The following is an 11,891-nucleotide window of genomic DNA, read 5'->3' as shown; positions in this document are numbered from 1 at the left end:
ATCCTACCCGCATGAGAGGCTTCCCTTGAAAAGGTGGGAGTCAGATGGAGGGGCGGGAATGGAGGTGTAACCTGTCAGCTGGACCCTTCAGTATCACAAATTTGTCCAGGCGTCTGAACGAATGATGCCATTGAGCGTTCGATATACCCCTCGTGATCAAGACTCAAGACTCTAGGAAACGAGGGAAATTGATAGACGAAGTGCATGTCATGAGACCAACAGACTACACCGTAACGGACGTACACAGCTGGTGATGGCTGTGATCAGTTCATAGCTGGTGTTGAAATCTTGCAAGGGGACGATGACGTAAATTCGATGGAGATTGTTCCGGCTTCGGCAAAAGGTGTCGTTGAAAGGCCAAAGCCAACGAGGTCGGGTCCTCGGGTGGCTGGGAACTCCCGGAAAATTGACCGTCGTCGTCTCCCAGGGTAGCGCCTGTCTGCCACGATGAAGTGGTGGAGTGTTCGTGGGTGCCAATTATTATAGACCCAAGACAAGAAGAGGAACCTCATTAATCAGAACCAAAATCAGTGCAACCCTTCTTCACTCAATACACTTTGTGCAACATATAGACAAGAGGTGATCCAAAACGAAAGAATCCAGACAAATAGAAACAGCGTGCATAAGCAGCCAACGACATTGCCGCCTCGCTGTGTTGATAACGTCTCAGGTCCAGGATTCTGGATGGGATGGATTCCCCACAGGCGCTGGTGCGAATACGCCAGCACCGACAGCCGCCGCTTCGGTGATTTGTCTTACCCAAGTTCGTATTGGCCTCACCTTCCTATTCCCAAGCCTCACCTCACTCAATGAGACCTTGGCTACACGAATCCAACATGAAAAGCTTCTCGGCGGCGGCAACCGCAGCACAATCAAGTTGATTACGGATTCATCTTGACCGCCATGGCCGCGTATTCAAACTCATTGATATTCATCAGCGATGCCCAGCAACGCCCAGAAATACCCAGTTCTTGGGATCGCATCGGAAAGTGGTGCCGGACAGGGGACGGCAACGTGGGGACCGACCTGCGGTTCTAGCGCTTCCAGCTTGCTGATGCTGGCGGGGCTTGGTGCCGTTGGTGAACAAATCCCATGTTGTCCTCCCATGACATTTTGTGGAATTCCCCGAAGAGGTTTCAGGTAGTGAAGGTAAGGGGAATCTGTTGGCTGATGAGCCATCGCAGCGCAGTGACAACGTGCTACGGAGTACACTAACTGAAATCGAGAGCGTCGTCACCCCGAAAGGCGGAGGCTGGAGGTTCGTCGGGCGGGAAAGGATCTGGCGGCTCATCGATTGGCGACAAGAGGTTTTTCACCGGACCCCTTCGTCATCCAAGCAAACTTTTGGCCAATCCAGACCCCCCTGCTCTCTATGCCAAGTAATCGCGGGGTCTTCTTTGCTGGGCAGCGTCAACTGCCAACGACATCTGAGAGCCGGTGATGCAATGCAGGACTGGGGAGCAAGCAGCAAGCGTGTCCGGAGAGAAAAGACAGCAAAAAGCTGGAGAATTGCTGCCGATAGCCAGACGGGAGGAGACAATAAAAGAATAGCGCCTCTGTGCTGGGTGATGGTCTGCTGCATATCCTGCACTGATGATGTCGTGGTGTGGGCTTTTGTAGGTGCATGACACGGTGGCACTCGCTGCACGTCTCGCTTGTCGGAGCGGGATGATCTGGCTTGCCTGGGATCGACCAAGGGACTTTCTTCCTGATGGTCAAGAGAGATCCTGAGACTGCAGAGCCCAGTCCAACGATCCGGGAAAGCCGCACTGATCATTGATCACTGCATGCAGAGCCAGAGCCTGAAAATGTCCCTGGAAAGTGACAACAACAGGGAGAGTCTTGATATTGAGGTGTAAGATGGGCAGGTGTACTTTAACTCGGAGCTTTCGGGCGGAAGACGGAAGTAGCAATTCCAAATACGAGACATATCTGGTGCCTCTCGTATGGTCAGCAGTGCTGACTGAGCTCGTTTTTCTCAGTTGTTTACGAACTGCAGTTTTTTTTGGATTTGATTTTGCAATCATTTTACTAAAGGTCTTCATTTGATTCTCCAGTCGAATTTAGCTTTGAGCTGCCAGCCGTCACTTGTACTTTGACGGAATCGAGGTACGTTTTTTTGTGCAGTTGCTATGTTTGAATCTCCGTTGCCCGCCCACCTATACATTCCATGTTGCCCGAAAGGGAAGTTCCTCTAATGTTGGTCGACCTGGAAACAACCACAACATGCCGGCGGTATCTTCAGAGAGCCCAGGCCAGAGAACGGCGCCGTCACCGTCACCGTCTCGTCAGGACTGAAAATAGCACAATGTCAGAGTGAATGAGTCGCCAAGCGGACTGTGGAGGTTCGACAGGGAACACTGGGCATTTGGAGCATCACTGAATCGCCACGCCAAGTGGGCATCCACGGCACTGTCTTGCACCCAAGCCTGTACCGGCAAGGCCGCTCCGTTCGGACTGGACATCGAGAGAGATTCAGCGAGCTTAGTGTAGTCTTCCACTTACAAAGATTGATGCAGGAAAGACAACGGTTCGCCTAGCGATCGCCGGGGGATCGAACGGCGCTTCTTGCCAAAAAAAATTACTTGGCTCCAGCACTGCTCCGTACAAAACTTGGGACGGCCCCAGCCAGCGTCATCCAGTCTTCAGACCTCATATCCGTAGCAAAGAGCTTCGTCTTTGTTCTGTCCCGAAGCCTCCGTATCCCGAAACGACATTGCCTAATGGAGCCGCAACCGACCGAACACTGAACAGCCCTCAAAAGTCTCAGACCATCGGCCCCCCCCCCTTGGCGCGGAGAAGGCAGCACGGCAAGATTAATTCAGGAGAAAGAAGCTTCCTCTGCCTCACCTCCACTTCGTTTCTCGTCTTTTGCATTCATTCCGCTCCGGCTACCTCCCAAACCCGCATCTTCCCTGCGACATCACCTTTTTTCGTTTCCCTTCGTTCGGTGCCGGAGCTTCCACGGCACAAACATCCGTTCGACATCCATCATGGCCCGCCAGGGACGAGGTATGTGACATAACAATTTTCCTTACTCCCAGAAACTTGTTGGTGTGGTGGAAGCTGTGTGCCGGGGACCTAGATGGAATTCTAGTTGTTGTCCGCTGGGATTGGCGCATGTCTTGGGGACTCGTGGCACCCCATCGTACCCCCTCTCCGGTCGCTGGCTGGCATGCTTCGCCTCAATGAGGCAGGCAAATCATTGCTCTCAAATGCTTAGCTGGACTACTGCAACGATGTCGGCCCCCTGGCACTCCCCGTCCCCGGCACAATAATAACAATAATAACAAGAGCAGCCCACTGGAGGAGCTGTGTAATCTCGCCCAATTTGCAATCTACTGACTGACACGCGGGGGTTTTGTCGTGCTTTAGTGCGCTCGTTTATAGCCCAGTTCACACCTCGCAGGGATTCCGGAACCCCTACACCCGCACCTGCATCACCACCCAAGAGCATCGAATCCTCCTGCCAGTCGTCCCCGATCCCGTCAAAACCGGATTCTAGGCTCGACACCTCCGTCACCTCACCTTCCTCATCGCCACCCTTCCAGACCTCGCCGACACTGCAAGGCTCGCCGACGCTGCAAGAGTCCTCCGAGAGCGAACTGCCGCCAGACTCGACTGCCGAAACAACACCCATCTCGTCTCCTGAAGACGAACATGCTCCAGTGGTAAAACGGCTGCCACCGTCTCCCCCACCAAGCCCTCGACCTAAAGCGAACCGACGCGAGAGACCTCGCTCCCTCTCGCAAACATATCGTCCGCTTATCATGGAATTGTCTAGTCAGACCCCAGCAGAGTTTCTGCCCATTTTTAGCCTGCTAAACAGTCACTCCAACAAGCTGTATCAGGAGGGCTACTTTCTCAAGCTTGACGACCAAGACATTAGTAAGAACCACCGCAGCGAAAGTCTTCGCTTGGCATATGGTGTTAGCGACTAACCAGCTGTTGCGATATAGAAGGAAAACCTAACCCCGATCGAACATGGACCGAGTGCTTCGCTCAGCTTGTCGGCACTGTGTTGTCGTTGTGGGACGCCGCCGAGTTGGATGCCGCTGGTGACGACGGGGAGGTGTTGCCCAAGTTCATCAACTTGACCGATGCTTCGATCAAGATGGTAAGTGGACCCTTGCTTCGCTCCGTTGAGTGAGTTGTTGCTAACATGAGGTCACAGATCGAATCGCTTCCAACAAGGTCCGCCGATGAGCAGCCATTACAAAATATCCTCAGCATTAGCACCGCAGGCCGAAATCGCTATTTGCTTCACTTTAACTCGCACCATTCTTTGATCCAGTGGACTTCCGGCATCCGGTTGGCCATGTATGAGCATTCGACACTTCAAGAGGCATACACGGGCGCCGTGGTGGCCGGCAAGGGCAAGACCCTCAACAGCATCAACATCATCATGGAACGCGCCAGGGTTCCCGTTCAGGAATACGTCCGTGTAAGGTTCGGTGCCGGTGTCCCCTGGAGACGTTGTTGGTGTGTGATAGAACCACCCAGCGAGAAGGAGTATCAGAAGGCACAAAAGGAGCACAAGAAGCGTTCTGCCTATGACCGATCACATGCACCCATCTTAAAGGGTGAGATCAGGTTCTTCGACACCAAGAAGGAGGCCGAGAAGAAGAAGAAGCACCAAAAGCCAATAGCGACCATCACCGATGCCTATGCAGCCTACGCTATTTACCCACAGGCCAAGGCGCTGATCGATGGCTCGACTCTGCTGAAAATTGAGGGTGATATCCACATCCACTCCGAACCACCATCATCAACCGAGGGCTTCGTCTTCATCATGCCCGAGTCGCATCCGATGGTCCCTGGTTTTGAGATGTTGCTGCGCTTCCTCTTCCCAACCTGGGACACGTTTGGTCTGTACGGTCGTCCGGGTCGGTTGTGTGCAAGCCCTAGAGACTCGCGCTCTCTCATGTTTGCGATGCCAAAGCACAAGAAATATGGATATCTCGAGTTGCTCGATGTCAGTGGGCTCATCACCACCGACGGAAGCTCCTCTTGGTCGGAGAGGGAGTGGCGGAAGAAGTTGAAAGAGCTGACGGGGACTCGCATGTTGGATATGGAGGCGGCTGGAGATACCGCAAGCCAAAGCAGCAAGCGGCTAAGCCAGGGCGGACAGTCGAAGCCGAGAGTAGGCTTTGCATCGGATGATGGAAGTTCTGGGCGGTCATCAAGGTCCATGTCTATGACTCGGCCGGGTACGCGAACAGACTCTGCACCTCCAGATGCCAACAGGGAGAGGGCACCATACGTTATGGCCGGTCATGGCAAGCACACGCGCAACATCTCGGATACCCAGATCGAGAACCACTCACCTTACCCTTATGATATGGATCATCACGCAGTCGGCCCTTCGGCCATGCGCCCCGCTGACCGAGCCAGGACATTTGCAAGCGATTTGGCGCCCACCCCGGAGAGGGTCAGCTCCGAGGATGAATATCCTAGAGGCATGGCTGGCTACAACCTGAATGAAATGCAGCGGATGATGACCCCCGAGCCGGTCGCTCCCCCTCCAGCATTTGCTCATGGCGCAGAATCTCGGCCTTATCCCAAGCCCCAGCCTTCACCTGAGTTGCGTCGGGAACACAACAGGTTGTCCGACACTACGCTTTCCCAGCTGGCCAACGCAGGAGGCTTGGGACCTGGAGGATACCCGGATGAGCAGCTGCGCGGCGACTACGCGATGAGCCCACAATCTGGATACAACGGCCCACGAGGTCAACCGGTACAGACACAAACCACCAGCGCCGTTACCATGGAATCAGATGCTAATTACAATGGATCTCGTGAAGTTTTGACAGCTCCCACTACCTACCAAGGCTCTCCTGGGTCCCTTCCACCGCGCCTGGATTCGTTACAAAACCAGTCAGATTCTCCCCTAAAACATTCCGTCCTACGTCCCGATAGCAACACCACGCGACACATGAACTCTGGTCCATCAGCCGGCCCCTCTCCCACTGACTTCGGTATGCGCCCTGCAATGAGTCAACAGCCACATGGAAATCAAACAACACAGTCTTCGGGCCCTCCTAGTGGCCGGCAGACCCCACCGCCTTCCAGGGCTGATATGGCGTTCAATTTTCCAGAAAGGTCCCCGATTCATCGCAAACCTCTGCCTGCTAGCACCACCCGCCTACAGCACAAGAACCAGGAACCAGTCTCTCCCATCTCCTTTTCCCCGCCCCCTCCAAACAGGTCAGAAAGTCATTCCGATGATGGCGCTTCCACAGCAAGCCCTGATTACGCTAGTACGCACCGGGGTTCGATAGAACTGCCAGTGAGATCGACGGAACGGCCGCGGATCGGCGTGCTCAAGTCCACGGGTGAGGATGCGCCTGTCTCTGGTGTCAAGGCTGGAGAAGGGTACAAAATTCCAGATATCGATTTTGGGCGGACTTTGAACTATGGAGCACTTCCACCTGGGAAGGTGTTGTCGGCACCAGGCTCTTCACACGGAGCTGATTCTGGATCTGGAATGGAATCCCCACGTCATGCAACCACACCCTCTGGTAGAAAATCTCCTGGCCCTGGTCCTGCGTATTGCCATCGGCGTCAAGAATCGAGCGATTCCTTCCGTCGAAGCGTGGCCTGGCAACCGGGTGTCGTACCAGGTCCCAGCACATCCATTGATAGATCAATTTCCCCTGAACAGTTTGTCCAACAACGTGCGACTATGCATCAGCGCAACCCCTCAGGCTACACTCTCAACGAGTTTCGAGCGGGTACCCCTACATCCCCATACAAGCGGCCAAACAGTAATCCAGCATCCCAATCGCGGTCGAATTCTGCTGACCTACTCTCATCTGGTCGCCCTGTGAGCCAGGCTGGGATGCTTGCTCTGTCCAGCGGCGAAGTCTCGTCGCACTTGTCGGCACGCGAGCAAGAACACGTCGCGAGGATGACGGGCAGCCCTCTCATTGCCATCGCTGGCAACAAGAACGCTCCCCAGGCCAAGGTTGGCCTGGTCGGTGCAATTGAGGCGCGCGAGCGTGAAAGGGCTCAGATGAGGCAAGGGATCGGTGGCCAAGCTGTTGCGCATGCTATTGATCAACGAAATCGGGAGCAGCATCAACAGGCGCAGCGAGCTGCCCAGGCTGCTTTCGCTCAGCAACAGGCTCATTTTGCAGCTCAATACCAAGGCTCCCCTCGCCCCCAGTTTCCCCTTCAGTATGGGCCACAGTCATGGCCTCCCCAAGGGATGTCTCAACATGGCTCACTGAGTGGCGCGCCTCCGGTTAACCAAGCGTTTGCGTCTGGCGGTGGATGGGGACAGCAGGGGCAAATAGGGTTAGGAATGAGCAACTCGCCGCCACCACAGGCTCCGTTTGCAGCGGCTACGGTGCCAGGCGGTCCTCGATCCGGGACGCCGGGGAGAATGACGTTTCAAGGCCAGGCTTTCTAGAAGAGGGTCAAGGTCAAAGATTTGGTGAAGACATTTGAGTCGGATAGCGGCTCGAGTTGAGGCTGCAAGTAGCCACAGGGCGGGGGACGGGTTTGACGGTTGAACGACGTTCATGCAAGCAGATGACATTCTTTCTATTGAGATAACGATAGGATAGATCACGACAGGGCTTCCCAACATTTCATACCTACGAGTTAGCTTGGTTTTTACACACTCAAAAAGTTTTTCCAGAGCAGGCAACAATTTTGGATTTTTGGGCCACACGGCGTTGTTTTTCTTTTCTTGGATTCAAGGGTGGATGTTGTGGTTTCAGAACATGGCCAGTTGATGGGAGCAAAGTGGAAGGCTAGATTGCCAGGAGCATTATGGTTAGCGTTGGTCGGGTTTTCATCCATACATTCAACTTTATCATTGCTGCTTTGGCGTTTGGTCTTTTTTAGTTGTACTTAGTTGTACGGCTGTGCGGCGTTCATACCACACGGTCCGATATAATAAGTTTGTTTCAACTGTTCAACTTGTTGCCAGAGTCCGTCGAACCACTGTGACATGTTGAGATCGGTTGTGTAAACGATGGTCCTGTTCATCTAATGTTTAGGTGCCTGATACCACTCTGATTCTTCACCATTGCTATGATACTCGCCTGTCAGCCACATTCCGAGCAGCAGCTGTCCAGTAAGCACGAACACATCTTCAACTCTTGCCTCTTTGGGCGGCCGTTGGATCGCAGCCCCGGGCCGATTCTGTGTGTAAGAGCCCACTTAGTGCGGAGTCCGGTCCCCGGCTGCCGGACCGGCCCCACTTTGCCAGCTACCTTACCAAAGCTTTTGTGTGGCGACAGCGCAACAAGGGCCCTGCATCTCCAAGACGACTGGGATGTCATCGAGCCTCAAACCGTTTGTTCGCTTTGATAAGATAAGCCCAAGGCTCCATTTGACCTTCGACCATCCCTCATCCCTGCCCACCTGTTGTACACTTCCCCGTTTCCAACCTTTTGGATTGAACCCAACCCACCCCTCGATCGAACACGTTCGCACAGCTTGCAATTACATCTCGAATGCTGCTCGCTGCTCGCCAGCGTCACGGCTGATTGAGACAGCGCGCCGCTCTCGCTGGAATGAGAAGACTAGCTCCCCGATTGCTCAAAGCCCCGACAACACACGCGCGATTGAGGGCGGCTGTTCCGGCGGCCCTGGTCCTGCGATCACCATGGTCCCCTCGTCCGAAGTTTCCGACATTGCTACATGAGGCGCTGCCAACGCCGAGTCAGCGGGCGACATTCCGGACTGCAACTCCGTTGCTGTATTCGACGGACAATAATGACACAATTGCTGGCGAGACTGTTGCGACGACGACCGAATCTACCTCCTCCGCATCTTCCTCCGAAGAACCACCACCTCCGCTGCCGCTGGATGATGACGGCAGACTGGACCCGTCGGTTTTCCCGAAACTGCCGTTTTGTTTCGACACGGGGATTGGGCTCTTCGCCAAAAGAACACCAAGGCCGTTCCCGCCGCCGTTCTTGTCGCCTCCTTCGGGGTCGTTTAGTGATCCCCTTAGCACGCATGATCGAAGTCGGGATAGGAGGAAGGTGTATGTGAATGGGCATTTGATTCAGGGGTATACCAATGGGGATGATGCTGTTTTTGCGAGCAAGTACTTTATTTGCGCGAATGATGGGGTGGGCGCTTGGAGTATGAGGCCGAGGGGGCATGCTGGGTTAGATTTTTATTTTTTTCTTTCTTTCTCACCCACTTGCTTTCTTGGAGTCCAATCTGACAGACAAACATATTCAGTCTCTGGGCCCGGTTAATCTTGCATTTCTGGGCGACGAATATATTCCAAGACGCGGCAAGTCATAGCCAGAGAGACTACCACCCCGATCCTGTATCCTACCTCCAGCACGCGTACGAGCAAACGGTCGAGGCGACTTCGGAACCGAACGACTGGCAGGGAACGACCACGGCGGCTGGCGCACTGCTTCACTTTCGGAAAAATTCCGAAACGGGCGACCCTGAACCACTGGTGTATGTCACCAACATAGGAGACTCGCAAGTGATGGTTGTGCGCCCGTCAACGAGGGAAATGGTGTTTAAATCTAAGGAACAGTGGCACTGGTTTGATTGCCCTAGGCAGCTTGGTACGAACAGTCCGGACACGCCGGTGAATTGTGCCGTGGTGGACGAGGTACCGATACGGGAAGGGGATGTGGTGCTCGCAATGTCGGACGGGGTGATTGATAATCTGTGGGCGCATGAGATTGTGGAAAAGGTTAGCGAGAGCGTGGAACGGTGGGAGAGGGGGGAGGGGAGGGAGGAAGGGATTGTGGAGGGGGAGGATGGGAAGGATATGATGGGGTTTGTGGCGGAGGAGCTGAAGGAGGCGGCGAAGGTGATTGCTCTTGATCCTTTTGCGGAGAGTCCGTTTATGGAGCATGCCATCGAGGAGGGTTTGGCTAGTGGGGGTGGTAAGTTCTTTGGGGGTTGAGTTGATGTTGATATTGTTGCTGACGGTTGTGAGTAGGAAAGCTTGATGATATCAGTGTTGTTGCGGCGATGTGCAGGAAGAACAAGGGGTGATTTTAAGAAGATGGAAAAAATTCGAAGGAAGAAACATTTTAATCCTGGGCCGAGGGCTTGGATACTCGATATCAAGGGGGCCTTGTCATTGAATAGGCCGGGATGGTGTAACGAAGATGGGATCGATCGTGTGGAGCATTGATTGGTTTGTGTAATGGGAAATGGCACGACTTGAACGGGCAAAGAAACCAAGCATTGGGGTTTTCACGAGATGGGTTTTGAGATTTTTCTTTTCCATGATCTGCTTTGGAAGGGAGATATCTATACGGCTTGATCCTCGGGTTTTTTTTTTTCACATGCGTGGGTTAGGGTAGGATTCGATATGGTGCTAGGTCAGCAAGCAAGGCGGGTGGTGAGGGCTTGGTGTTTGGCGTTTTCTCGAGTTACAGTATCTGAAGTATCCTATAGAATAGCAGGCACTGAAGTATCTAAATCAGCCAAACATTATGATATTCTCAATTACTTCCTCAAAGTGTTATCTTAGAGCCAAAGTGGAGCCATGTTGGGAGCTTGGGCCACCAGCCGTCAAGGTATCAAAGTGGGGCTCTTGCCTTGTGGAATTTTTTTGGGAGCCAAGCAAAAGTTCATGAAGCTTCTCAATCTCATAAACCTTTCTTTTCATCAACCTCATCAACGCCTGACACAATATCCAGCGACTTTTTTTCTGCTGTTCCGTCAATTACACTCAGTTCACGAACCTTTCACCACAAACCACCACTTAGCAAATCCGGATCCGGACGGGCAAACAATTTCACCACCATGGGCAAACGCACCAAGCAATACAAGAAGCTGATGCGGTCCTTCCAGATGCTCGGCTTCCGCGAGCCTTACCAGCTCCTCATGACGTCCGACATTGTGCTCGACACGATGAAGCTGGACCTGATGACCTTGTTCGAAAAGGCGCTGTCGACCAAGAGCCTCAAGCCGATGATCACGCAGTGCTGCATCCGGGCCATGTACGCGCGGAACAAGGAGCCGGGGGTGGCGGCGGCGATTGAGCGGGCAAAGACTTTTGAGAGGAGGAGGTGCGGGCACCTGATGGACGAGGACCCGCTGACGGAGAGGGAGTGTGTGATGGCGGTGGTGGACCCGAAGAGGAGGAACGAGAACAAGTTTCGGTATGTGGTTGCGACGCAGGACGAGATGCTGAGGGAGAAGCTGAGGGCTGTGGTGCCGACGCCGTTGATGTATGTCAAGAGGAGTGTGTTGATTTTGGAGCCGATGGCGGAGGCGAGTTTGAAGGTTAGGGAGCGGGAGGAGAAGGCCAAGTATGTGACCCTGGAGTTCTTTTGCGTGGTGATGGAAATGCTGACTGGGTGTAGGTTTATGAGCGGTATTACGAGAGGGACGCATAAGAGGAAGAGAGAGGATGATGAGGATCAGTCTGGGAGTGATGAGGAGGATGATAAGGAAAAGGGTAAGAGTTCGACACAGCGTGAGGACGACAAGCCGAAGAAGAAGAAGAACTACGGCAAGAAGGAACCGAACCCATTAGCGGTCAAAAAGGCAAAGAAGGTCACGGATGGGCAGAAGGAGCAAAGGCCTAGGAAAGAGGAGACAGAAGCGCCGGCTGCGGAGGTAGCGGGCGAGCACAAGGCCAAAAGGAAAAGAAGGAAAAAGGCTACGACTGGTAAGGGCGCTAGTGATAAGGAGATCTCGGCCGCGGTTGATGCTGCGATCGCGGGTGCAGATATGCAGGACTAAGAGGACGATGCCAGGCTGTATAGGCCTGCAATAGGCCCGTGGCTGACATAGACTTCTGGCATCACATGGGCGAAAGATGTATTGACTTTGATGTATTAACTAGGGTTTTGCTGGCATAGATGCTAGCATAATAACAGTTGTATTTGGCGTCTGGAGCACGTGCTAGTTTGTGTGTGAATGGCATATGGCTCAGGGTG

At 53.7% G+C, this 11,891-nt stretch overlaps 4 protein-coding genes across 4 annotated transcripts; 3 read left to right on the top strand and 1 right to left on the bottom strand.

Moving 5' to 3' along the window:
• The first annotated feature begins 18 nt into the window (after positions 1–18).
• On the top strand, positions 19–8,002 carry QC762_113470 (uncharacterized protein). Its single transcript, XM_062885766.1, is given in 6 exon segments — positions 19–1,094; positions 1,108–2,109; positions 2,520–3,012; positions 3,376–3,888; positions 3,960–4,117; positions 4,175–8,002. 4 exon segments carry the CDS (start codon positions 2,994–2,996, stop codon positions 7,412–7,414), a joined length of 3,930 nt encoding a protein of 1,309 aa, XP_062748783.1. The 5' UTR covers positions 19–1,094; positions 1,108–2,109; positions 2,520–2,993; the 3' UTR covers positions 7,415–8,002.
• QC762_113465 (uncharacterized protein) lies at positions 1,035–1,291 on the bottom strand (the record flags this gene model as incomplete). Its single annotated transcript, XM_062885765.1, is given in 3 exon segments — positions 1,035–1,092; positions 1,106–1,160; positions 1,216–1,291. The coding sequence occupies 3 exon segments, from the start codon at positions 1,289–1,291 to the stop codon at positions 1,035–1,037; spliced, it is 189 nt and encodes a 62-aa protein (XP_062748784.1).
• Positions 8,003–8,213: 211 nt separating the features above from the next.
• On the top strand, positions 8,214–9,990 carry QC762_113480 (uncharacterized protein; the record flags this gene model as incomplete). The annotated part of the gene is made up of 3 exons (XM_062885767.1): positions 8,214–9,130; positions 9,208–9,878; positions 9,935–9,990. The coding sequence occupies exons 1-3, from the start codon at positions 8,529–8,531 to the stop codon at positions 9,988–9,990; spliced, it is 1,329 nt and encodes a 442-aa protein (XP_062748782.1). The 5' UTR covers positions 8,214–8,528.
• A 759-nt stretch (positions 9,991–10,749) lies between these two features.
• On the top strand, positions 10,750–11,857 carry QC762_113490 (uncharacterized protein; the record flags this gene model as incomplete). Its single annotated transcript, XM_062885768.1, has 2 exons — positions 10,750–11,258; positions 11,313–11,857. The coding sequence occupies 2 exons, from the start codon at positions 10,750–10,752 to the stop codon at positions 11,692–11,694; spliced, it is 891 nt and encodes a 296-aa protein (XP_062748781.1). The 3' UTR covers positions 11,695–11,857.
• Positions 11,858–11,891: the final 34 nt, after the last annotated feature.

Source organism: Podospora pseudocomata (genome assembly GCF_035222375.1).
Source record: "Podospora pseudocomata strain CBS 415.72m chromosome 1 map unlocalized CBS415.72m_1, whole genome shotgun sequence".
Lineage (NCBI taxonomy): Eukaryota > Fungi > Ascomycota > Sordariomycetes > Sordariales > Podosporaceae > Podospora > Podospora pseudocomata.
The sequence above is the reverse complement of the archived record's forward strand: the minus strand, read 5'-3'. Positions and strand labels throughout refer to the sequence as shown.

Bases quoted from the DNA above. Each gene is read 5' to 3' on its own strand.
- QC762_113470 (XM_062885766.1), top strand. The intron at 3,889-3,959 runs GTAAGAACCACC...GTTGCGATATAG, and splicing joins GCTTGACGACCAAGACATTA to AAGGAAAACCTAACCCCGAT. The intron at 4,118-4,174 runs GTAAGTGGACCC...ATGAGGTCACAG, and splicing joins CCGATGCTTCGATCAAGATG to ATCGAATCGCTTCCAACAAG.